Source organism: Cucumis sativus, chromosome 3 (assembly GCF_000004075.3).
Source record: "Cucumis sativus cultivar 9930 chromosome 3, Cucumber_9930_V3, whole genome shotgun sequence".
Lineage (NCBI taxonomy): Eukaryota > Viridiplantae > Streptophyta > Magnoliopsida > Cucurbitales > Cucurbitaceae > Cucumis > Cucumis sativus.
In genome coordinates, this window is record NC_026657.2 from 40,196,608 (window position 1) to 40,224,515 (window position 27,908).

The 27,908-nt window shown below is 31.2% G+C and overlaps 2 protein-coding genes and 2 non-coding genes across 7 annotated transcripts; 2 read left to right on the top strand and 2 right to left on the bottom strand.

Annotated features, from left to right (window-relative positions):
* Nucleotides 1-4,318: 4,318 nt before the first annotated feature.
* On the top strand, nucleotides 4,319-7,327 carry LOC101206075 (aluminum-activated malate transporter 12). The gene is made up of 6 exons (XM_004148462.3): nucleotides 4,319-4,709; nucleotides 4,829-4,969; nucleotides 5,472-5,744; nucleotides 5,850-5,971; nucleotides 6,055-6,198; nucleotides 6,489-7,327. Exons 1-6 carry the CDS (start codon nucleotides 4,445-4,447, stop codon nucleotides 7,137-7,139), a joined length of 1,596 nt encoding a protein of 531 aa, XP_004148510.2. The 5' UTR covers nucleotides 4,319-4,444; the 3' UTR covers nucleotides 7,140-7,327.
* Nucleotides 7,328-7,384: 57 nt separating this feature from the next.
* Nucleotides 7,385-7,456, bottom strand: TRNAC-GCA. Its single transcript has one exon. It is a non-coding gene; the product is annotated as a tRNA-Cys (tRNA).
* Nucleotides 7,457-9,589: 2,133 nt separating this feature from the next.
* Nucleotides 9,590-19,087, bottom strand: LOC101206316 (transcription initiation factor TFIID subunit 4b). 4 transcript variants are annotated; one of them, XR_004215279.1, is made up of 16 exons: nucleotides 18,960-19,087; nucleotides 18,331-18,410; nucleotides 18,137-18,245; nucleotides 15,943-16,460; nucleotides 15,458-15,553; nucleotides 14,296-15,156; nucleotides 13,079-13,188; nucleotides 12,877-12,964; nucleotides 12,657-12,792; nucleotides 12,468-12,523; nucleotides 12,337-12,393; nucleotides 12,095-12,235; nucleotides 11,426-11,491; nucleotides 11,099-11,336; nucleotides 10,416-10,664; nucleotides 9,590-10,035 (listed from the first exon to the last, which is right to left on the bottom strand). XR_004215279.1 is itself a non-coding variant. In XM_031882659.1 (16 exons), the coding sequence occupies exons 2-15, from the start codon at nucleotides 18,367-18,369 to the stop codon at nucleotides 10,492-10,494; spliced, it is 2,688 nt and encodes an 895-aa protein (XP_031738519.1). In that variant the 5' UTR covers nucleotides 18,370-18,410; nucleotides 18,815-19,082; the 3' UTR covers nucleotides 9,590-10,035; nucleotides 10,474-10,491. The 4 variants fall into 4 exon arrangements, 2 of the variants coding, with proteins under 2 accessions (XP_031738519.1, XP_031738518.1); XR_969160.2 differs by having other exon boundaries at nucleotides 18,815-19,081; XM_031882659.1 differs by having other exon boundaries at nucleotides 10,474-10,664; nucleotides 18,815-19,082.
* A 1,430-nt stretch (nucleotides 19,088-20,517) lies between these two features.
* On the top strand, nucleotides 20,518-20,590 carry TRNAA-CGC. The gene has a single exon. It is a non-coding gene; the product is annotated as a tRNA-Ala (tRNA).
* The last annotated feature ends 7,318 nt before the right edge of the window (nucleotides 20,591-27,908 follow it).

The following is a 27,908-nucleotide window of genomic DNA, read 5'->3' on the forward strand; positions in this document are numbered from 1 at the left end:
TTAATCTTGTAAAAGTAAATTTATAAAGATGCTTAAAAAGTTTGGATCCATCATGTCAACAAATAATTTATTGCACATAATGAATCAATATGAAATTTGGTAGCAATTAAAATCAAAGATGTACAAAATTAAAATAATAATTAAAAGGAACCCTACTTACCTTGGTAAAGATATCAAAGTATTTGTGTACAATTAATTAAACCATGATTGAATGCTTGAAAATGACTCTAAACTATAGAAAATAAATAAGGTATGAAATAAAACTTTTAATTTATAATAAGACTTCAAATTTTAATTCTTAACAAGATAAAAATAAATTGCATCTCATAATATTATCTAAATTTGGTAGACATTTATTATGTTAATGGTTTGATTTTTTTTTCAATTGTGACAGAAAGATGAAATTATTAGCCATTAATATTGTAAATTATAAAATTATTGAAAGTGATTAATCATACAATGATGAAATATACTTTTGTTGGTTACTCTAAAATTAATCTTAAAAGTTAACTATTATTGTTGATGAGAAGAAATGGTCATTGGATCCACAAAAATGAAATTAATAATATATATATAAAAGAAAAAGAAATATTATAAATAAAAAAATGGTTAAAAATATTTACATAATATATCAAAATTTTAAAATTAATCAATAATAAACACTTATATCAATGTCTATTTATGCATGGATAGAATCTCTATATTAATTTTTTACCCACATCTTATAATTTCATATATATTTGTACGTTTACATGAATTTGATATTTTACCAACTATAGAAAATAGGAATTACTAAACAACAAAGTGTGAATATAAATATAAATAATACATATTTTAACTTAAAATAAAACGTAAAGAAAATTATTTAATTTTTATGAATTTTTCAAATATGAATAATGTTTACTCTAAACAAATTAGAAAGGTGAATTCTACGTTATTATACTTTAATAGGTTAGACTTGGAAAAAAATATGAAAATAAACAAAGATTGCTATTTTTAAACTTAACAAAAAAAAAAATCTTAAATTTTGGATATCCTAATTAAAAGCTTAATCAATAGATTTAAACTAATAACGAAAAAAACAATTTTTTGACATCAACTGAAAGTGAGTAGAATGAGTTATTATAATGGTTAAAGTAACTAAGCTTATAGTCAATGAGATTAACCTAATTTCATTTTAAAAAATATGAGTTAAAAGTATGAGTTTCAATTTTTTAACTACTGTAAACATAGGAATCATAACCATCTTTAGACTAATAATGATTTATCATTAGACTAATAATGATTTGAATGAAGCTATAGAAAAAGAAATAATAACAAAAAATTTGGTTTGTGTACAATATTTGACTATTTTTATACCAAATTATAATAATTGAATGGCTTTAGTCTTTGTAATATTAAATGAAATTTTATTCTCAAAAGAAAAGAAAATTGGGTTTCAAATTAAAATAAAATCAATATGAGTTTATGTGGTCAAGTAATTAATATATATATAATCTTTATCACAAGGTGCCCATGAACTCTCAACTGCCCTAAGGGCCTTTAAAGTTTTATTGTTCATTTTTACAATATTTATTTTCAAACCCTAAACCTCCAAAAAAAATGTAATTTGGCATCGTTGAAAATCTATGGGCTTGAAACCCATCACTATATATATATATATATAGCCTTTGTCACCAAATTGTGATGGGAATAATGTATGTAAATAATTCAAAGGAAAAAAATATTTTCTTTATGTTGTGGTTTCTAATCTGTCTTAGATGATAAATGCTTACCTCTAAGTTTTGGACATATAATTTTCATTTGTTTGTGAGTATTAAAATGTTATATTTTTATAGTTGAATTTTGAAATTAATTTTTGATCTATAGTTTCAATCTTTCATTCTTTTACTTTGGGGTTTTCACACTAATGTCCACTCTTACTTGTTTGTATTAATTTTCTAATAATTAAATTAAAGTATAACTCGATTAGTTTCCTTGAGATTATTTTTAGTTTTAATTCAATTTATTAAATGAAACATAACATTAATATTAAATTGAGTTTGTATATGACTTCGGAATTTTCTTGGAGTTTTTGTTTTTGTTTCCAATCATAAGTGCAATTTTTCTTGCATATATACAATAATATTTATGTCTATATATATATTGAAAAATATTAAATGTAATTTCAAAGTCTCTGTAGTTGAATATATTAAATAAATCAATTGTCTTCTTCAAAAAGTTATAAATTTTGAAATTATGCATGTGGACATGATATGCTACTAATGACTGTTTCTATTTTTTCTATAAAAAAAACACTAAACTTTCATTATATAATGAGTATACCAATGACTCAATGCAAGTACTAACATAAAATACTATAAACGATTTTTTAATCAATTTTTGTTTATATGTTGATGTTAAATTCTAGACCGGCCGAAAAAAGAGTGAGTTTGTTCAAATGTTTACATGATATTAAAAATATGATCAAGAACATGAACCTATAAAGGGACATCTTGAATTCAAACTTCTAGGTTCATATGTCACAATGATGATTCATTCCTTAGAAGGTTTGTAATTGAATCAATACCGGCCTAGACCTTTATTTATTGAAATTTGTGTAAGGACACTAAATGCAGATAGTTATTGTGTCATATTTGAATATGATCTACGGTGTCCACGAAAGCAAAATTTGGTGCGACATAGATGCTAAATTGCATATATCTATTGCTCTCTAATGTTTAGACAACCTAAAACTTTAGGTGTTCATTCTACGAAAAAATGTCCAAACTTGTTCGTCCGATTCCAACCAAACGGTAATGGTAACACACACATATCTATATTACACAACCACAATTTGAAAGCTCCAACTTACACGCTTTTATATTTACATCATTTGGGCAATGCTAAATCTAACTTATGTGGAAGAATGACACATTTCCATATTAAACTCTTGTTGTTTGCTATAGGCCGTCTTGACCCTAATGTAGCAAGGTGTAGTTTAGTTATAGAATTTGAATATTGAATCATTGTAAAATCACCTGTAATATTCAGAAACTTTACCAATAAAACAAGTATAAGACTGCTTGATTCATTGTGGAAGAAATTGAAAATAGTTAGATACATATATGTATGTATAGACAAAGAGCAACTTTAGAGAGTTAAAAATGCATATTTCTTATGGTATAAAAATAGAATTATAGACCATTGAAAAAAAGAGCATATATCAAATACATAATAATCAACGTGTGTACGAGCATAATGTACTCTATCGATCGATTAGAACGTTATATCTTCGACTGAAAAGTTAGAAGCTGTTATGATCCCAAACCAATAAGATTAACAAAGAGAGATGCATGGGAGGTTGAAGGGACCATTGGCAATGGCACATAGCCCGTGAAAGCAGAAAAGAAAAAGAAGAAAAGAGTTCGATTGTTGCTTGGAGCTTAAAGCTTTTTTTTTTCCTTTTTTTCTTTTGTCATCTTCACAACGCTAAAAGGAGGGTTTGGTTTTTCTTTGGTCAACCCCTCTTGGTCGGTGCACAGCTAAACTAAGACAACACTTTCAATAACACTTTGAAGTAATTAGAATCATAAATAATCTCTAACTCTCAACTTTAATCATATCCCCTTCAAACTTCCCATGTTCCTTATACTTACTTTCAACTACTTTTCCCATTTCTCATACTATAATCCCCTAACAAAAATCATTTCTTTGAACAGTAATATACTTCCATATCAGATAAAACTGATATTAGTGTTACAAAATCACCCAACAAAAGAATATAAAAATTTATTTAGTTCATTATATTAGCTATGGTTCACAGTAAATGGATAACAATTATATTTTATTATAAGGAACGTTACAAAGTATAGAATATGGTATCTTTAGGGTTATAGAGTTTATAAAGTGCACTCTCTAAACCATACGATTATAATTGTAAATAAACTACAAATAATATCAAATACGAATTCTACTTATCACTTTAAAAAACCTCATACTTAATTGTTTGAACGGTCCTATAACAGATTTAAGACATTTCAATATGTTACTTTTATTTAAACCTTCGTAAATATTTTTTCTTTTGTTTCTGAAATGGTTAAACAAAATATCATCATGGAATTGGGTTTTAGTAGTTCACCTTCTCGCAAAAGAAAATAGTTTTTTTCTTTATAAAAAAATTCCATCTTGGGTTGACATTTTTGGCCTTAAAATAATCAACCTACCCTTCAAATATTTGTGGACTTGATTGCACTACATGTGATTTTCTCTCTCTCACTCACTATTTGAGCATATAAAGTGACATGCTACCCCAATACAAACATGGGGTTCTCACAAAAACACAAGAACTTCCAATTTATTGTCAAATTTTGTTTATCATAGTTCTTTGCATATTATTATTATTATTATTGCATGTTAGTGTTTCCTTCCTAGAGTTGATGCATGCTGAGAGAAAAAAGATCAAATGGGAGATAATCATCAAAACATCCTAATGAAAAAACACCTCCAAGTTACAATGAATAAAATCAAACACTTTCCTATTTTGTGTTGGAAAACCTCAAAGAAAGTGGGAGCTGAAGATCCCAGAAGAATTATCCATTCTCTCAAAGTTGGTCTCTCTCTCACATTGGTTTCTTTGTTGTACTTAATCCAACCATTGTTCCAAGGCATCGGTAACAATGCCTTGTGGGCTGTCATGACCGTCGTCGTCGTCCTAGAGTTCACCGCCGGTTCGTCCTTTTTCTCAATTTCCTTTTGATCTCCCTAACTAAGCCTGCAGTGATCATCATAAATTCGTCCCGACTGGGTTGTTTCGTCTATCATATTGACAAAGGTTTAATGGGTGCAGGGGCAACTTTATGCAAAGGGCTGAACAGAGGGTTAGGGACAGTATTGGCAGGATCCTTAGCATTTTTCATTGAGGGTGTTGCTAATAGAACAGGAAAAGTTTTTAGAGCTTGTTTCATTGGAGCTGCAGTTTTTCTTATAGGTAATAATCATTATTCATTTCCTTTTTCTTATTTCAAAGTTCTTTCTTATTTGATATCAATTCATTTCTCATATGAATTGTTATTGGAAAATTGTCCTTGAATGGCCTATGTATTATCCTTATTGAATTGTTAATTAAATGATAATGTGACATGATTACTGATGTTATAGTTTATATTACATGTTAGTGTCGAATTAACGAGCAGACCGTATATGTTGAACATCCATGCTTTGAGGGTAACTTTTATTATGTTCAAAGTCAATTCGAAATATGTATCTATAATTGTTTAAATCAGTCTACTGTTTAGTTTTAGACTTATAAATGCAAATTTTCAATGAGTTATTTTCAAATACAGTCAAAGAAATCAAAATATTTACAAAAAGTTTTACATTCATACGTAGAATTTGAAATTTTATTATATTTTGTAAATCTTAGTTGAGTACATATATTGAGTGGATCAAAAAATTGGCTCAAACTCGATATATATTCCCACATGTAACAGGATCTGTAGCAACATATATGAGATTCTTTCCAAAAATAAAGAAGAACTATGACTATGGAGTAGTGATATTTCTGTTGACGTTCAATCTCATAACCGTATCGAGCTACCGCGTTGACAACGTCCTGAAAATTGCACACGACAGATTCTACACCATTGCCATTGGATGTGGAGTTTGTCTGTTGATGAGCCTATTGATCTTCCCAAATTGGTCAGGAGAAGAGCTTCACAATTCAACAGTTCTTAAGCTTGAAGGTCTTGCTAAATCCATTGAAGGTACAACAATACAACAGTGCATTTGTCTTGACCAATGATCCTTCTCTGTTTTTGTTTTGTCAATGTAAGTAAGTGATAAACCTCTCTAACAAATCACACTTGCAGCTTGTGTTAATGAGTATTTTTTCGACACCGAGATCGACGAGAACAAAGAGAGTTGTTCAGGGGACCAAATTTACAAAGGATATAAGGCAGTTCTTGATTCAAAATCCACTGATGAAACTTTGGTACGAAAGTCTTTTTTGATACATTGTGTACATTTTGTGTGCATACTGTGTTATTATTCAATGTTTGTTTGTAAACTGAGTAGGCATTACAAGCAAGCTGGGAGCCAAGACACTCAAGCCACTGCTATAGAATCCCATGGCAGCAGTATGTGAAATTGGGCGGCGTTCTTCGACATTTCGGTTACACGGTCGTTGCTCTACATGGCTGTTTGCAGACTGAGATTCAGGTATATTGATTCAAATTCCATTATTGCTTGCAATGTGTTATAATGTCCTTATCTGATGCTCCAAATAATGCACCCTGATGGGGCTGTCGAAGGCAACAATGCTGAACCTATTTTGTATTATCTGATCTCTCTCTTTGAATGGAACTGCTTTCTCCATTTGCTCGTGAACATAATCAACCATACAAATATTTGTGTCAATCTATCTCTTTCTTTATTTGTCTATTTCACAACACAGTGATTGGCACAATTTAGGAGTTTCTCATTCGGTTGTTTTTTTGTTTTTCTCTTAGACTCCGCGATCAGTTAGAATCCTTTTCAAAGATCCTTGCACTCGAGTAGCACGAGAAGTATCAAAAGCATTGATCGAACTTGCAAACAGCATACGAAACCGACGACATTGCTCACCAGAGATCCTCTCAGACCATCTCCACGAAGCCTTACAAGACCTAAACAAAGCGATAAAATCGCAGCCACGCCTTTTCCTAGGCTCAAACAAAAACCAATCAAGGAACATGCTAGCATTGGCAGCAGCAGAAGCAGGACAAAAGCAGAAGGAAAAAAAACGACAGTCAGGCGTATCGTTGTCAAGCGTGAAAACAGATTCGTCAGCACTGATGGAATGGAAGACGAAACGAGCAAGCGAACAATCAAGGGAGGCAGAGAGGAAGGTGTTGAGACCACAGTTAAGCAAAATAGCAATCACAAGCCTTGAATTCTCAGAAGCACTCCCATTTGCAGCATTTGCTTCTCTTCTTGTGGAGACAGTGGCAAAGCTTGACATAGTTATAGATGAAGTTGAAGAATTGGGAAGAATTGCTTGCTTCAAAGAGTTCAAACATGGTGATGATGACGATAAAGAAGAACATATAACAGTGAAATGTGAGAAGCCAAAGATTAATGTGACTCAAAATCAGTTATCTTCTGTTAGTGGTGCTGAGTAGTTAACTAATTATTATATAGAAAAGAAGTGCTTATGATTATATATATCCATATTGAATATGTGATTTGGTTTTGTTTTGTTGTTCAAAAATGGCACTTCAAAGTAGAATTAATCAAAACAATCAGTTTGTAATATCATTTTTCAGTCTTCTGTACTGATTCTACCAAGATTTTGAATACTTCTTTCCAATTACAACTCTAATAAACAAACAAAATTACTACAGCTTTTACAAAAAGAAAAAAAAAAAGGGCCCAACCGGGTTCGAACCGGTGACCTCTTGATCTGCAGTCAAATGCTCTACCACTGAGCTATAGACCCAATTCTTGTCAACTACTAATCATACTTATTAATTAAACAAAACGTAATTTAGATTGAAATTACGGATTTATGATCTCTAATACCACACCTATATTTTTTAATACAATATTATAAAGGTTAAATATCCAACCTTTGATTGGATTCTATCCCACTTGAACTAGTCAATTTATTATACATCCAAAGTTTTGAACCCACATTCTATTTTTGTTCACATTCTCATAAGATGGAGACTTTGACATTGCTGTGCATCTGTATTTGTTTCAATAGTTTCTTTTTTTTCTTTTACTCTACTACCGAGAATTTTGAAGATTTGTAGCAAATGACATGACTATTGAAAATATTAGATTATTTTTATCCTAAACTTTTCATTTCATTAATTTCTACGTGCTATAATACTTTCTACGACCATCTTGAATAATTGTCTGATTTGAATTGGTTTTGTTTATTGAGTTGTTAGAACTTTATTCCCAATCTAATTTGGATTGAATGCATTCAATAAAATGTAAACTCCAATGTAAGCCTTAACCAATGATTGGCCTAAATGTCATTGAAGAGTTGTGAGTTTAAATTCTTTGCAATTGTAATGAAAGAAAAAAAAATTGTACCTAAATAAGGTTACCAACTTGTTGAATTTTCCTTTCATTTCTTCCAATTAAGGTTTTTATTCGATTCAACACACTTATCTTTGTTTTGTCCACAACTTGATGATCTTTAGTGTTGAAAATCACAACTTATTGTCTTTCGAAGAAAAGTGTTTCGTAGAGTTGAACTTGTGTTAATTTAGTTTTGATGCAATGTGGTTCGATCTCTAGAACTTGATCTTTTTATTCTCCCTCGGTTGAATGTGTATACTTGATATGAAAGCAAAGCACATGATATTCTTAAAGTTAAAGTTTTAGAAAATCATTTATACTTTTAGTGAGTGGTTAACTCCAAGAGTTAACAAGTCTTCTAATTGTAGAAAAAATTCTTTTTAGACCTTTGTAAAGTTTTTGACCCCCAAATAGACTCTCCTATTTATAGTGTCCTTTAGTTAACTTTGTAGACTTGAACTTAGTTAGTCCATGAGCATGGCTCTTGAGCCCTACTATATCAAACCTATTTTCATGCTCAAGTGGACTTTAGCACAAATAATAATATTTAATTGAATCAAAATAGTTGATTTAATTCAATGATCACGATAAAAACACTTTGTATCATCAAGATTAGTCAATTTATGTTTTCATTTTTAATTTTCCACGTGTATCTTTTTATTAACACAAAATTCAATTCTTTGTAATTTCCTCCAAATGTTTCGTGCTAGAATGCCTCTAAGTGAGGTCAAGGAGTTTTCGACGTTAATAAGGATTATGGTTGGATATTCTCCCCATCTTGGTTTACCTCTACCAATGGGAAGTGTTCGTCAACTAAGGCTTTATCATATGTTGATCAGTTACAACTTATTCGATCTATTCTTTATATTTCCTACAAAAGTCAGTTGTTGAAGATTTAGGTGAACTAAAAGGGAAGTTAGAAAGTGTTGGTGGGGATAAAGTAGTTTGGTCGGCGTTTATCTTCAATGTTGTACTTAGTATCAATTTTTTTGTGTCCATGGGCAAAATTTTTGAAGCAGACAACCACCCCTATCATTTCTTTTCCCCTTCAATTCACGCACTTGATTCTCCTTCTTACTCTTCTTTTCTCTTCATCTTCCTTCTTTTACTCTTCAAAGCACAAGCATTCAGCAAGCAACCTATGACCTGATCACCATCACCACACCAGCCTTCATTGTTTGTATTGCTTAATGTCACACTTCGATACCTTCTTTTCTTCGTCTGGTGAACTTGGCACATACCCACCGACCACCTTCATCATGCCATACTCCACCAAAAAGCCACAAGTCTGATTCAAACATTAGGCTGAAGCTTTTTTGTAAACTAAAAAACAGACCCAAGCTAATTCGAGTCGGACCAATTCAATTCAGAACCAAAACTGAGGTATATTCTATGTTGATCAGTTCAACAAGGCTAACGGATTCAGTTTGGTCTACGGTTCTTTTAGAAATGGACAAAACTCAACTGTGAACACCTCTAATTTCGAGTTCTACAAGAGATTGCAGAGCTTGTTGCTTTTTCATTCTTAAAAGCAGCAATATGGGTAAAACAATGATAAAATTATTTACTTAGTAAACAACTTAACATAATATCACTACAGTTGGCGCTAATGTACAGAAGAAGAGTTTAATTACAGAAGAAAACCTACATTTTGAAGCTTAGACTAACGGTGGGAAATCAAAACCCAAAAATAATTACTTAAACCAACGTCAATTCAGTTTGAAACCGATTTTGGTTGACAGTTCCAATTTTCATACAAGGAAAACCAATTATATTCAGTCAGATCTGGGTTTGCCGAATATACTCCACGCTGACAGAGCATTACTATTAAAATGGCTTTGAAATTGGCTTCTAACCTTACGGTCTCATTGGTTGGAGAAGCTGCATGAGTACTTCTTATTAATTGAGATATCAACCTTCATCTCTGGTTCATCATGTATCTAGATCATGCTACACAGGTCCACCACCGCCGACTAGTTTGTGTGCCTATGTTGAAGCAAATAACAAATCACATCACTAAACCATCAAGAACTGAATTCGAGGGGGTTTGGTTATAGTATGTCATCTAGCAATTTGGTTTGGTTTTCTTATCAGCTCGGTTCCCCTAAAAGACTACTCAAACTAGCAGCAAAGATATAACTATTACCGAAACAATCCTCAAAACTCTTTTTTGCTTTCTGAGTTCCCAAAAAGAGACTTGAATAAAGTACTTTCGTTTCAAAACATATACAAAGTTTACAAAGTCCGGACAAGAGCCTCCCTACTTTGTACAAGGCCTTGAGAAAATCCTTTCATGAAAGTTATAGCAGCAGCTACCAACTTGAGCTATGTTCCCAAAACTATGAAGTTTTATCATAAATGAATACCTTTAATTCAGAAAAATAGCCCCCCATAGAGTGCGCGTCTGCAGGGATGTTAGTTTACCATTGTTCATAGTCAATTCTATTCACCAGTTGATTCGGGATGAACTCTGTTAAACAAACGATATATTGTGGTGGATCTGGACATCTGGGGTTCCCTTTGCAGCACAGCAATGACATCTTTAACAGAAATGCTACGAGCCACCTTAGTTTGAGTTGCATTAGTTTGATTCCTTCCAAATTTCCTCGAAGTTCCTGTGCAAAAACAGGATAGATGGGGTTAAAATCATGCTTATTTTCATTTCCTTTTCTTTCTTTTATACCCTACAACATTTGGATTTCCTTTTCTATCTTTCTAATTTGATGAATGTAATCGAACAGAAAAAATAAGTGGATCGTAATCTCAAACAAGTTGTGACTAAGCTATTGATGCTGATGAGAGTTCACGATCGCATTTCACTGGAAACAAACTTGCAATAGCTTGGGTTCATTGCCATTTTATGATTTCCACAGGATAAGTGTGCTCTTTTTTTCTTTTCATACTCCTGTGTTTCTTTTATTTATTACTATCATTTTATGATGTCCACAGCATGTTCGAGATTTTGACAGCCCAAAATGGCAATATTGTCTAGGTTAAATTTGACAAGCATCCGCTGTCATATTAGACATGCCAAATGGAGTATTGCTACCTTTTCTTTCACCTTCTAGGTTGTCCTTCCCATGTCTTCCCGCTGCTGAAGAAGACTTACGGACAGCATCTTTCCCTGCCTGAGAACTAGAAGCTGAATCCACTCCACCTTCACGTTTCTGTCGCGCCTGCTCAGCCATAAGTTGCCATTTTGACAGCATGTCATCTCCTCCAACAGCAGCACGGGCAGCAACATTTGCTGCTGTTGTCCTCATTTTATCATCCTCCTCTTTGTTTACCTAAACCACAAAAACATCAAACCAAATCAACGAAGAATTCCTCATCAATCCAAATGTCAATGTTTAGTATCATATGATACTCTCAATACCTTAAGTGATTTCATTCGACCTTCATCTTTCTCCTTGTCACCAGAAACACCTGAACCATCATCAGGCTGCAAGAAAAAAAGGTGTACAACCATGCGACTGTTAAAATACAAAGAAGACAGGGGAAAAGGGCAAGGAAAAGAAAACTTCTCACTCGCACTTGTGGAAATTATTCATTGTACAGTTATTGTATCACATTTTTTTCATACGTCTCATAAATATTTGATCCATGTGAACTTCATTTAGAAAAGATATCATCCTTTTTTTGTTAAATTGTAAATTTGGTCGATTTGAAGAAAGTTTGGATTTAGTTCCTATGGTTTGATAAAACCCACAAGTTATGAGGTTTTAACAAATCATAGTCTATTCTTTAGGTTTCATCAAACCATATGAAATTATAATTTTAAACCATAAAGACTAAATTTGAACATTTTTCAAATCATTGGGACCAAATTTGTATCTTAAGCTTTTTTATGGAAAAAAATAGTCAATAAGATAGAGAAATCCTATGAGAAAATAAATATAGAGATCAAGAACCTATATCAAACAAGTAGAAGACAAGCCATCAAATGTACTAAACCTTTTCCTATTGAAGATATTTAAACAATGTTTTTCATTATTGTACACAATCCTGGTTCGACCATAAGCAGAGAAACCAAATAAGTCCTCACATCATTAAGCTTTCGAAGTTTTTCTTCTTCAGCCTGTTTCTTCTCCCATTCTTCTCTGGCCTTTTGGTTAACTAATGTAATTTGTTGTCGAACATCTGAAGTAATAACTGTTCGATGCCTTGGTTTCTCCGCATCCACTCGCTGCAGAGATCAATCAAAAGTATGAACATACAATAATTATATAGTACAGAAACATGAAATAGAAGAAAACTAGAGATAGAAATGGAAGGAAATACACTGACCTGCTTTGACAGCCTGATTAGATTACTAATAACTCCTCGTAATCTTTCCTCCACACACTGAAGATGTAGTTACTGTCTATAAGGCTGTTAATGCATCACCTAAAAAATTACCAAAGTGACTGGCACCTTACCAATGAGAGACATTTCTCAACGTCATTGCTCATGCCCTTCAAACCACATTTAGCCACTGCCACATACAAACACGCCAATTAGCATTTAATCAGTCATAGAATAATGATGGTCATTCTGCTCCCTTAACACACAATATTATTCACATAAACAGAACAACTGAAATATTAATTAAAGAATTGAACACTAACTGATTTCCACTAGCTTCTTCTGCAATGGGGCTTTCTGCAATAGCAGCCTCTCTTCTTCTTCTTGTACAACCCGCCGTGATGCTTCAGAAGCTCGACTATCCTCCTTCGCACTAGAAAATAGTTGTTCTTCTTCTTCCTGGTCAAAACCATAAACTTATCTTTTGTGGATTCAAGTTAGAACCAACTAGAACTAACCATTCATGAAATATGAGAATTGTACCCGAATGTTAACTCCACTGACTGCAGTGACATCATTAAGTTGTTCAATGCTTTGATCCGCAAATGCCCCAGATACTTTTTGCTTCTTACTGTAAGGTAAAATTCAATTATACTTGAAAGGAACAAGAAGGTCAATTGTGAACAATGACCCATTTGTTATTAAATATTCCTAAATAAACTTAACTTCCAAGTTTTATGTTCACCTTGATAGGGGTGGGGAAGAGCCAAGTGCTTCAAGAGGCTTCTTTTGGCCCACGGCTGCCTTCTTTTGTGGTGCCCTATTTTGCATTCCAGGAGTAGTTGCAGAAGGAACCTGAGAGTTCAAGTGCAAATTAAAGAAAAAAAGAATAAGAGCAAGACAACACCATAAAATTGAGCAATGCACATTCTTCACAAAGATATATTTACACAAAGACTTCAGAATATTATGCACAAATTGATGAACCAGGTGAAAAATAAACTATTTTATCTTCTATGAAGAAAAAAAAAATGAATAGCTCTTAAGTTATAACAATAAGAATGAGATACAAGGGCAGAGAGTTGGACAGGTATGAGATTACTGCCTGACATAAGAAATGTGCAGTCACAACTTTTTAACATCTGGGAATGTCTGGACTAACTTATGTGCACCTCTACTAATCTCATAAGAAAACCCGTCTAACCCTACAACATTTGAGTGTCAAGAAAACTCTCGAAATTTAATTCTTAGCTTATGTGCAGCTCAACTAATCTCATGGGAAACCCACCCAACCCTACGACATTTGGGTGTCAAGAAAACTCATAGAAAATTAATTCTTAGATAGGTGACCACCATGGATTGAGCCTACAATCTCTTTGTCATTTATTGAGACTCTGTCTCTTTTCTCACCACTAAACTAACCCATTATGGTTAATGTCCTCCAACATTAGCATGAACTTCAACAGAAGTTTTGAGTAAATGTAGGAAACCAACTTACAATTTAGGTTAAAAATAACTTTGGGTCCTTAAACTTTAATAGGAGTAATAATTAAGTCCTTGAACTTTGATTTGTAACAATTAGGTTGTATTGTGACACTTTAATTCCTAAACTATAATATGTAATAATTTAGTAGTCCTTATTATATTGTTAAGATGTAATGAAATTTTAACTTAAGTAGATCAATAAACTAATTAGGGATCCAAAATGTTGATAAACTACAAAGTCTAAATTGTTAAGTAATAAAAATCAGCATTTAAGCACATTTTTGTGACTGGATTAAATTGCTACAAATTAAAAGTACACTGACTAAATAAAACTTAAAAATACAAGGACTAAATTAAATTTGAAAGTTCCAAGATTAAACAGTCAGAACTAAATTGGGGCAAAATGGAAAGCAAAAGAACTAATTGCTAAGAATAAAAGTCAGAGTAATTTTCAATCTACAATCTACTAACACTCACCGCAGCATTGGACTCATGTAGAGAGCTTGAATCAGAAGAAATTGAATTTGCGGCATTGGTTGATGTAGGAGGCATAACATTATTTGGTGTAGGAAAACCCATTTTAGAAGTTTGTTTGTCAAAAGGGTCCTTCGCTATTCCAGGGTTTGTGTTAACTTGTTCAGCCTGCATGCTAGGAATAGAAGACAAGCCCTGCAAATTTGAATGTTGGGTTTTGCTCTGCTCCGAAACCTGATCAGAAGGTTCTTGTTTAACGTAACTTGTTATGGTCTGCTCTTTACTTGTTGATGATTTCCATGAATTTTGTTGTGAAGTTAAGTTATTATGTAAGTGTGGAACACTTCCAGCCTGGACTCGCTTGGAATCATTTATTGTAACTTGCCTGTCAAAATTGGGAGCCTGCTGCGAAATCTGCTTCACTTGACCCTCGTGAGGTTGAGGTTTAAGAGACAATGAAGAGGCATTCATGTTTGACCCAGTATATGGGTGATAATTACCACTGTTTCCATACATGTTGAAAGATTTCTGTTGAAAGTGTAACTGCTGCTTCTCAAGTCCTGGAACAGAAACTGAGGAGCGTTCCCTATCTTGGATGGTGCTTGTACTGGATGAAGTTATTTGATTTCCATTACAATCAGGTCGCTGTTCTACTTCTCGTAAAGATTGCATATTCTTGTCCATGGCAGGATAGCCTGAACTACTCCGCCCTTGGGATGCTGGAGAGGGCATGTATGATTGAACTGCAGGAGGATTCATGCCTTTTGGATGAAGTTGTGTAAATGGTCGTGGATCAGAGAAATTTGGTGTCCCAGGACCCATAGATGGCATTCTAGGAGGAAGTTGCCTTACCGAAGGTGGAGGCTGTAAATGAAAATAATTAAAAATGTAACCTGAAGAAGGTACCATAACTCACGGACAGACATGATTTAAAGTAACAAATAGAAACATAATAAATTTTCGTGACAATCTGTTGATTATTTCCCTTTTTTTGTTTTGTAAATATTTTCATTCTATTCATTATGTTTTATTTTATAGTATTTATTGTGTTATTTGCTGTATTTTTATTTTCCTTATTTGCAATGAATATTTCATCTATTTAAGAAATCCTTAGAGAAAATACTTTTTAGCATAATTCTTAAGATTAAAAAATTTAAGTGCTGACCTGTGATTGTACTTGACAAACTGCTAATCTGAGCATCTGATCGCCCACAACGCCCCGCATGAGCCGAATAAAATCATCTTTGTTCATTTCATTTCTCTGAAATACAAGTTCCAATTATATGAGACAACCTATACAATCATGAAGCATCCAACCATTTCTTTAACGTATTACATCAAAATATAATAAGACTGTAGAGAGAGAGTCGCTCTCACACGAATAAGACCCTATGTAGAGAGTATATTCAAAGGGAAATTAGCAATAGACACTCATATATTGATCAATGCATTTTTTATAACAAAGCATTGATTTAAACAATACATCTTACAAAGGAATATGAAATGAATAAACTCAATGTGGTAAACAACCCTACAACTTCTCTAGGTACTCCTTTGCTTAGGGCGGATTCATTACATTTAACCCTCAATTTTACAGATACAGTGACAGCCATAGGCAATAATAGAATGTACTTCTGCTCATTCACTTACCTTCAATCTGTTAAATAAAGTCTGAAGCTGCATGCCTCTGTCCTTATCAAGCTGAGGCATCAATACAGGCATCAAAGAAGCAAAAGGAACCTGTTTGCTACGGTTTAGTGGGTTATTTGCCTGTTCTGCAACCATTGATTGCTGATTACTCATCTTTTGTAACTTCAAGTATTGAGATTCATTGTCCCGATTCTGCATTCTGTTTGAGTCATTCACAAGGATTGGAGCTTTTTCAGAAACTTGCAGCCCAGCTGTTTGAGAAAACTGAGCAGAAACTTGTTCTCCCTCCCCTTGTTCACGATCTGCTTGGGGTTGATTCTTTGAAACTTGAAAGGGGGCAGAATTATGTTGCTGCTGATTTTCAGGTACTGATCGCTCTAGCTCCATCAGAGATGAATGTTGTTCTTGCTTTAAACGAAAATTTTGATTTTGTTGCACATGAGTTTCAGAATTTTCACTTTGACTAGAAGCTTGTAACGAGAGGGTAGAAGAACCATTGTTGTTCCCCTGAGGGAAGGCTGCATTTTAGTCACAAACATCAAATCAACGATTCCAAATTTCCATCCAAACATCCATGAGTCACTCAATGGAAAGCTTTATTCTTGAACTTAAAACACATATTTTCTACGCACTACATAGTTACAGCAAATTTTCTTTATTTACTAGGAAAACAAAGTGCAGTTTGTGATCAGTCAAATTTCAATATCAGATGATTTGAAAAGCCTTAAGAAAGATCATGTTACGAAAATGTGCGCAAAAGAATAGGAACCTAAAAATCCAACATTTCAAATAAATGTAACACCCCATTAAGAAAGAAAATGGAAAATGGGAAAAAATCATTGTTACACTGGAAATTTTCACAAAGTTTCAAGATAGAGATTGAGGCAAAGCTATGAAAAGGAAGCAAGATATGAGAACACAAAAAGTTAAAAACATCTTCACGTCAAAACTGTAAATATATTAAGCCACCACCAAAACAATACTAAAGTGACTGTTAACAAATGATCCAACTTCCAACTCATTTTAAGTGCTGAAATAGAAATTTGTTCACTTAAATCTATACTGTAGGAAAGGTAGCAAATGTATATGTAACAAGAAAAACTCTTTTTTATAGAAACAACTTTCATTGAGAAAAAATGAAAGAATACAAGGCACCAAAAAAACAAACCCCCAAAAGAAGAACCCCGCTAAAGAAAAGGTTTCCAACTAGATAAAATACTGTCAATAGAGTAATTACAAAAGGCCTTTGAAACCAAATTGGCGAAGCTGACAGAGAGACATGAAACCTCAACAAGACACAACTTGAAATCCGATATACAGATGGTAAATTAGATTTCGAGCCTCCAGGCCATTGAAATCACAGAATACGGCTTTCATAGACAAGATTTTCTGCAAATGCACATTTCAATATGATCTCCATAAAAATCCCACCTTATTATTTTCCAAATACCTGTCAAAGACCCGACAGGGGTATTTGGAAAATGGAAACAAACAATGTCTTTTCCACAAGCTCCCTCTTTAAAGTAACTCCAACAAGCATCCACCGATTCCTTTCCTCAGTTTTATGATTTTCCAATGATTTGGATACGGAAAGCAAACATGCCTAAAAATATGGGACCCATCTTATAAAGCCAATTACCCAAATGAACTTCAAAGTAAACCTCCAATGGAACTTATCTTCTCAATGGTGCATCATTTGTAGGAATAGCTAGGAATCCCATGGTCATCTCTTTGCAACATAGTGTGTTTGCTCGAAATTTTTGTAATCGCCAACAGAAATCATTCATTGGCACATGGCCCCAACGAGGGACATAAAGATCTTCCTTGCATATACTTTAGGCAGTCGTCCATTCAAAAAGGAAAATTAGCCTCTATAGAACCATTTTGTGAGAACATTCCGCTGAACTATTTGGCAACGACAAAATAGAAGAAACTACCAAGAAAAGGAGCTTATCTATCCTAGATTTACCTATAATTAGTTGGGTTGTGACATGGTGTAAATGTTCTCTTCTTCATCACTATAGCTTTCCCCTCCTCTCTAATTGGAGAAGTCTTTTATAAATCCTCCTAATAGGACCCATGTTTAGTAATTTCATACCATCAACAAAATTGTTTCTTATCTGAATGTGTGTGTATATCCAACGCAAGGTCTATTAATAAAAGCTAAGCATCTATGTTTAGAAAAGAAGTATACCTGCATCAGATTCAGACGTCTGGGCAACAGCCTGAACATCGCCTTCTATGTCTCTATTCAAGGCAGCCTGAAAAGCATCCACAGCTGCACCTGAATGCATTGATTCATCCTGTCGAATAGAACAAACATTTACAAATGGTATCCCCTCAGTCCTAGAATAAACGTTTACACGCAAGCACAAAAAGAGATAAAACCTCGTCATCCTCCAGAAGCTTCATAATAGATGGGTCCATAACAAGCTAAATGTGCAATCAACTTGGGCCACTTCACCTTGCTAACAGCCAATTCAACGATACAACTTCTAAGAATTGCTTAGAAGATAACGAGTAGAAAAGTATTTTACACAAAAAAAAAAAAAAAAAATCTCTGAGGAGGAAAGACAAAATTAAACAAATCAGGATAATACTGAAAACAACGCCAGCTATTTATATTCACCCCATTGCTAAATAGATAGAAAACCAATGTCCCAGATTATGATTTTCGCTCTCCTAGTTTGAGGTACCTTCTAACTATCCATCCTATTGCTAACTTCTAAAAATTGGTTAGGGATTGTCTATTGTTTGAGGTAATCTCCAATGGTTTTGGCACAGAAGAAGACTAAATTCAGCAATCAATTTCTTTCAAATCTTGTCAAACAAAGAAGATTTACGGTGGCAGAGGGAATTTCCGGGTTCTTACCTTCGTCTTTCAAAGTTTGAGGCTCTAAGAAAGAATTTAGGAAAATGAGAGGTGCTTCTGAATTTGATACAGAAGGAAACTGGAATTCAATTCAATTTAGAGTCGGCGTGTGCTGATCTTGGTTGGGTAATCATTGAAATTTTACCTTTCCGATCAGATATTCCGTCGCTTGGAAGCGACTGAGGGGGTGATCATAGAGAACTGCCCGGCGAGCGCCAAAAGAAACTCAGCGGAGGTCGTAGAAGATCGCTGAAGGGAGCGATTGGGTTTAGGATTTTAAGTTGCAAAGATGGGGATGGCGGTATCTTTCATCTTCTCAAGGCCCACCTCTCTTGTTGGGTCAAGGCTTCCTTAGGCCCATTTAAGCATTCAATAAGATTATATATGAAAGGATAATTTTAATTTCCAACCATTTTAAAAATAATAATTAACTACGTACCAATATTTTCTAAAATTTGTGAATATAAAAAAATATATATATCATAGACTTTTATCATTGATAGACTCTTATGATCTATCAGTAATAGATCAACATTTGCAACATGGTCTGTTATGATAGACTTCAATCGTTGACAAACTTTGATAGATTTTGCTATATTTACAACTTTTTAAAATGTTGTTATATTCCTAATTATTTTGAACCTAATTGCTATATTTGCAATTATCCTTATATGAAAACCTAAAAGCAACACATATTTGAGATGGACGAAAGTAAGGTTAGTTGCATAAACGGAAAAAGAAAATGTAAAATAATAGTATATATAGCACAATAATAAAATATTTGCATATATATCACAAAAAATAGTAAAAGACTAAAATACACACGTCCAACCATCATTTTGAGTGTTTCTTCTCGAATTTCTCAAACAATAGATAATCTCTTTTTTGTGCATGTTGCCATCATCCCCATTTATAACCGTTGTAACTGTAACTACAACAAGCAACAAAATATCACCTAAACTCAAACAAAGGCTATAACTACAACAAATGCCTAAACTTAATAAAGTGAAGATATAACTACTATCAATGGTAGTTTTCAATTTAAGAAATACGTCAGTTGTTGTCACTAATATCTTTATCAATTGACATTCCTCATAGCTATTACAAGTAATTTTTCTATATTGCTATTAACATAAAATGATATCACTGACATTATTTATCAATTATTGCATTAGAAAGATATCACTAATAGCAACTATAGACAATATCATTAGAAGGATATTTTTTATAAGTGATATCCCCTTAGTAATATCTATGAGTTGATAGCAACAAAATGATATAACTAATAGCATCTATAAGTAATATCGCTAATAAACTACTATATACCAATGATATCAAAATAGTGCTACTATAAAGTGATATTATGGTTGTTTGTTTTTAACATAGTTTCGTATAAAAGACAATTTCTTGAGTTTAGGTGTTTGTTGCAAGATGTTAGACGAGTAAAGTTTGTCCTTCATATCTTCACTTTACAAAATAGATTTATTATATAAATGAAAGTTAATTTTAAAGTTGAATAAGTACATTTTATGTCAACATAATAGTATTGGAGTGTAATTGATGTTTCACTTAGAATCTTTGCATCCATTACTAATACAAGATATTGAAAAATGGTTTTTCTTATAAGAAAATGTAAGTATGTTGTTTGAAAATGAAAATAGTACAATTATAAATAGCATAAAAGAAACTTTCATTGCCCAATTGGGGGTGTAGCTCATATGGTAGAGCGCTCGCTTCGCATGCGAGAGGCACGGGGTTCGATTCCCCGCACCTCCATAATCTTTTTTTTTTTATCATTTTGTTAATCTTTTAGTTTATTTTTTAAATGATACCAAATAATTTAAAGAGTATTCCAGATCACTCACTAGGACAAATTTTAACTAAGAGGTGAGCTATTTGACATTATCTAATTTCTCATCAAACTCAATTTCGGATACAAGGATACATATGGTAATTGAATGATGAAGTTTTGCTTCAACTATATGTTTTTTCACCAACAATTGAACATATTACAACTTTTTTTATGAGTTGCAACTAGTTCCGACAAATGTTTGACATGGAGAGATACCAAATTTCAATTTACTCAACAATAGTGGAACACATCTCCTCGTATATATGTTGCACGAAAAACTTTTCTTTAGGTCAATGTAATAATTTTCTTCAATTGTTTGTGTGAAGTAAGCATGATACTAAATAATATGATAAGATTTGTTCCCTCTCTCTATATATATATTAATCTCTTTAGAGATTTTATTTATAAATTGTTTGTAAGGTATAAGAAAATGTAACAACTGATTAAGAAGATAATCTCCATAATTACTTTAATTAATATTCACGAAAGATTCAACATAGACCAATTGAAATTGGGCAAAGATAAAAAGTCAAGATTTCATCATAATCCAAAGATTCTTTTTGACTAACTATAGACATGCAAAATCACAACATAGTCAACAAGAAGAAATTAAATCATAAAAATTAGAGTATATATTCTAGATTAGATGTTAAATACAAACAATAGAAGACAACATAATTACATGTGTTTATTCCAATAAAGTGGCTGCTTGGATTAAATTATAATTGTTATTGGATCATGTGTTCAACTGCCAAAATTTGACCATAAACTTTGTACTATATATCTATAATAAGATATTTCCTTTTTATCAATCTTTCATAATACCCAAATTTGAAAATGTGGATATTCATGTATAAATGTTCAAGAATATTTATATTCATTCTGTCCAAGAAAAAATGATATATTATTTATATTCATATTGTCGGGAGAATGTCCCATTACATCATCAACTTTATATATAGATATATATTTATGTAATGCTTTGCTTAATTTATATGTATAGAAAATAGCCTTAGGTAGAAGGCATGAAAAGAGGTTAGCTAGAAGGTAGGGGCCAAATGTAGGGTAATACCACGGTGCGACTAATTAATGCATTATAAATTTTGTCGCATCTCTATTTTAGGGTATATCAAGTCTTGAGGTTTTGAAGGCTAGTAGAGAAAAAAAAAAAGAGTAGAATTCAAAAGATCTTTGAAGCTAGAGACGATTTGAAGAGAAATTGAGGGTTGATTCAAGCTCGAGGATGAAGTCAAATTTCTATATAATGCTTCTTTCCATTATACTAGTCTTTAAATTTTCAGTTGTGATTCTATAATATAATGTAATGAAGATCTTGTACTCTATGAAAACCATGTTTTATTATTCATCTAGAGGCTAGATGCAGTCAAGATCTTGGTAGAAATAGATTTCAATTGGCATCAATTACTTTTTAGCACGATCGTTTTTATTGGTTTTGATCCTTTGATAAAATTCAACTGAATGGTTTCATGATTTATAATATAATCTTACTGTGTAACAAGAATGTCTTATAGGTTAGATCATAACCTATTATTTGATAATAGGATAACAATAGAAATTGTGGATGATGAAAGGTTATATTGCTTGGCTTAATTTGGATAGTATTTGACAGAGCTTTTGGAATTGGTAATCAAGTTATAAACAAAAAGGTTGACCTAGCTAGAAACAAGCAATACAAATGAAAGACTTCTAGATACATGCATTGTGTTAATTGATTCAACGGTTAAAACAATCGAATTTATGAGGTTCGTGTGATGAAATTCACACCCTAGAACGTCATTTAATTTTCATTTAAATTAAAATCCTCGCATACTTGATCATTTTAGTTATTTTCTTAGATTAGTTTTAGTTTAAATTTGTATTAAAATTGACCCCTTAAATTAAATAAAATTGGAATGATTACTTCCTCTAAATTACGTATATAAGATTACAACAACTTTTAATTCAATTCCTACCCATGAGATATAAAGTTGTTATTAAATCTTTGTTGATCCAAAAGCATAAATAGCTATAGATCACAAATATGTCTAAGTTGAGGTGTGACAATAAACTCATAAACTATAAATCTCAATGGTAGAAAATGAAGAATATGGAAACACCGAACAAGAGAGAAATTAAAATTTATATTGTAAATATGTTTTTTTTATAACTTTAATAGGAAAAACAACATCTAAAATTTGAAGGTGGTATCAAATCGTCGTTCAAATTTGTTAAAGAAACAAATACAATGATGACGGAAGACCTAAAATCATATCAAGCTTTTGAATTACTAAAATAGATGACTAGAAATGATGTTTAATTAAGAACAATCCATCTTAATTTACAAAAAAAAAAAAAAAAAGGTTAATTAGTATTTTAATTTCACACACTGTTTACTGAAAAAAAAATGCAATGTTAATACAATTTGGTTTATAATGAAAGGATTTAAGTTTTGATGACGTTGACAAGATGGTAAAGGAAAATGAAAATGATGAATAGGAAAGATAATAAGTTGATATGTCGAAAGATGTCTGATTCACAATCCTTTGTCACTTTTTGTGCGTCACGATTCTAAATTTCTTTTTTTCTTTTTCTTTTTTTCTCACTAAAAAAACCCACGACAAACAATTTTCTTTTTAAAATATTACAACTTTCTTTTATGGCACATTTAATTTATAACTCATTAAATTATTTTTAAAATTGAAAATACAACATTTTTAAAATTTTAGGGTAATTAATATTGTAACACGCTTATTTAAATTTGATTACATCATTTAATGAAATATATTGAAGTTGTAGAGTAAAAATTTTAATAATGTGATAAGTTGAGGGTCATGAATGGCTATAGTAAAAATTTAAAGACTTTTTTTTAGAAGATTTGAAAATGAGATTCTAGAGACAAACTTGAGGAAAATAGGAATTAGATTACCTTTTACGAATACAATTTGGCTTTTTTAAGTCTATTTATATTATATTTAATAAATAACTTTATAAAATAGAAATAAATTTGCAATTTATGTTTAATTAAACTATAAACTTTCAATAATTTTATGAGTTTTTTTAAAAATAGAACAATTCGTAAACTACTTCTGAGTTGGTAGTCTTTTCTTTTAATCCTTTGTAAAGCCTAATTTATGCCATCAATTGCTCATTTTATGTGATCGATCGATCAAATTTGGCTCGAAGATTAGTCTTCTTTTTATCTTCAATTGTTGCTATCAAATGTCTTGTATTTCTCTTTTTTGTTTCTTTGTATTTATTTATTTATGATTATCATCTCAAATACTAATTAATGATCGTACCAAGTACAGTTGTTTGAGTCAATAAATTAGTTTTTCATCTTATAATAAATTTCAAATATTTATGGATTAATGAGACAAATATCGATCTTTTAATCTTAAAATCAACAGTATAACCATTGCGTCAATATTATTTTCAACTTTAATTTTCACACCAAAATCTATATATAAAAACAATGTTTTGGTGTATTACAGTTCAATTGATGTGCACAAGCAAACACCAAGGGGACAAAAGCAAAGGGTCAAAAGCACAATAGCACACAAAACCCCCTACAAAGATAAGAAAGTTGTGGTCTCATTCATTTTCAAGTTTACATTACATTATATTTATATATATCTTATATTCTTTTAAATTTTCTCGGATCTTGAAGTCGTTGTTAGTATACTACTTCTAATTATTAATAACGATTGACAATAATTTCTTGTATTCTAAGTTTCAAATATTAAAGTGTTCGACTTTCAAATTTTCAAAAGTTTAAAATAAATATTTCTCAATTTTAAAAAATAAAATCACTCTCTCAAATTTTAAAAATGCTTTTTTTAAGTGATTGTTTGTGAATCATTGAATGATATTCTACTCCTTTTAGGCTTTTTTTTTTTTTTTTTTTTTTTTTTTTTTTTTTGTGAATTTGTACTTCTTCTCTGCTATGTTCTTAAAAGAAAAAAGGGTTAATCATTGAACAATTAAAGAAAGTTCAAACCACTATTGGAATTAATATAAAATATATCTATTAAATTGGAAATAACAAGAAACAATTATAATTTTTTTGTTTCTTTTCTAAAATTATTAGAATTTCCTAATTTTCATTAAAATTGGTTTAACTTATTGAAATTATGCTCCAAATTTCTGGATAAGACATTTTCTTGTAATGTACTTAAAACTTAAACAATCAATGTATTACTTCACGCTCAACTATTAACATACAACTTGTTAATACATAATTTAAACCTTGATCTCTAAAATGGTTCTATATACAACTTTCTCGATGTCGTTATAGCCTTTGAACCTTGATTGGAGGAGACGGTAATAAAGATTGGAGAATATACAAGATGGAGTGTAGGAGGGTAGAAGAAAGAAAAATAAAATAAAAATGGAAGCTCAGATTTAATGAGGTGCAAATACATTAAAAGGGTGTAAATACATTCTTTGGGAAAAAAGAAATTGAAGTTCATGAATATTTTATAATTAGATAATAAAATATTTCACTAATATGTTAATCGTAATGTTTTTTTTGTTAGGGTTTTCGAATATTGGTGAAATTTTTGAAAGTTTAAAATGTATTTTTTTAAAAAGGTAAATTATTAATAGTTTACGATAATAATTAATTTCCTTTCACCACCTTTATAACTATTTTTTCAATGTCCATTTTTATAATATTGACCCTTATTATGCTATATTCGTAATATTATAAAAATGGGTTAGTGCCCATTAAAGAAAATTTAGTACACACTTAGGTTATATATACAAAGCACTATAGTGGGTGTTTTTTTAAAAATCACTATAGTGGGATTTTCTTTTATGATTATTATAAAAAAAAAACATTAAATGGAGAATAAATAAATATGAAGGAAAAAGAAGAGGAGAAAAGTTTACAATCGTCAATTCTATGCCTTTTGAAAACAGGAAGCAAAGAATATGAAACCATATTATATAAAATAATTTAATTATCTTGTATTGCATTAATTAAAAACTATATTTCATTAAAAAAATTATTGTAAAAAGTATTTACAAAATATAATAATCTCAATTTATCGATGTATATGAGCGAGAATATCAAATTTTTTTCATTTTATAAGTATGTGGTTGTATATTTAAAAATGCCTCATATTTTTTTAAATTTAAATCTTTTTAATGAAGTAGTAAAAGCAACATCTATCTTGAAATTAATGCACAAACAAATATAAACAAAAAAAAGTTATAAAAATACGAAGTCAAACAAAATTAAAAAGATATAAAGCAAAAAAAAAAATCAAGAAGATCAAGAATTCATACATTAATATATTACTCTATGAAAAAAATATCGTTACAAGAAAGAATACACATCGTAACAACATGGGGTAGTTGCAAATTAGCACAATGGGTACAAAAGTTAACGTTTTTACCGCAACTGATAAATGACTCAAAATTCTAAATCACCTTCAAAACCCTATGCATATATCACATTATTTATCTGGACTAAAATTGGAAATTTTGATTGAAAGAATAATGAACCACTAAAATTAAAATACGATATAAGGGAGGATCAGACTCTAATAGAGTACTTTCATCTAAAGGATGATAGAAAGAAAAAAAATGTTTCGAGGTTCATGATTAAACTAATTGATGTTAAAAGGTATCATATATATATATATAGTTCAAATTTTTTTCTACTCATTATATTCTAATATTTATGTAAAGGGAAGGGTTGATTATTCTTCAAACTTTTGCCCCCTCACTTTTTCAAGGAAAAAATTACATAATTTATTTTGAGAATACTTCAATAGATTACATTTTTGTTTTTCATAATAATTATTACACAAATAAATTAGGAGATATGAATCAAATATAAGGTGAAAAAAACTACTAAACAATGATTATAAGATTGAAAAATTATCTCTCACTATATTCAAAGTTCATTCAACAAGTGGTAGGAAAATATTAAAACCTAATTATTATATGTCTTAATTGATCAATGAAAAGATTGATGAATTCAATTATGTTGGAGTTGGTGAATACAGCCTAATTATCAAACTCCCACGCCAATACATTATACAAATTCAGTCTATAGTTTCAAAAACTTAACTACCTTTAAAATAGAATTACTAGAACGTTAATTAGAAAGTCGAAGGGATGAATTTTTACAACATGACGGTATCGATGATTGCGACACTTGTATATATATTTTACTATATTTATATATATAAAGAATAAACTTTGTAAATAAATACACAAATATAATAGTACTTACTATCGGAGTTAAGTTATTCACACCAACTTAAAAAACTAGTAGATCCTTAACAACCAAATGAAAACTAGACTTAAGAACAAGGGAAAAGAAGAGGCGGTGATCTACCTAACAAATGATACAAATAAATGTGACAATTTTAGGTAAAGATATAAAAGTGAAAGATTGTGTCACATATTGTGATTTGTGCTATAGTCATTATATATTATATTATAATACAATACCTCTATTTTAGAATTTAGGCCCCAAAAAATGTGTATGAAATATTGCATAAATTGGACTAAGGGGAATGGTTGAAGATTAAAATTAAAGAAAGCAGTTGAAAACACTTTTTAGGGAGTTGTCTCTTTTGGGCATTGGAGGAATAAGGGTCCCAACAAATGACATAGCTTCAAAAAGCTTAAGGCAAAGTTAATTTGTCCTACTCAACTATGATGTGGATTGAACTTACACTTCAAGTACAGAACCTTCAAAAAGAAAACACAAAATTTATCAAATTGGCCCCCCACCCATGAACTTATGAATGTCACCATCCTCACAATTTCTAATCACTTTTTGGATCCATATTTAAAATTTTCATGTTCACACTAACACTAATCACATTCAACCTTGTATTAAATTTACGTTTATACGTCGATATATTCATAGATATATGTAACTGCAACGTTTTGAGTTTATAATACACAATATATGGTTGTAATTATAGAGAAAACCTTTGATTTTCTCTTGAATGTTGGATGTTAGAACTTGGTGTTCTTTTGAGAGAGTCTTAATCTCTACTATTTTCAAAGGATGAATTTTTCTTGTTGGACTGTAGATTTGGCGTCAATACAATACCTTTTTTGTTGCATTAGTTGGAGAGGAAAGTAATGAGTTAGGTAATTTCTTTTGTAATGTATTGTGCGCTATCTCTACACTACGTATTCTATTCTTCTCACAAGTAGAAACTCCTTCTCCGTTACCACTAAAAAAAATGTATGTATCGTACTTTTGCTTCTTTT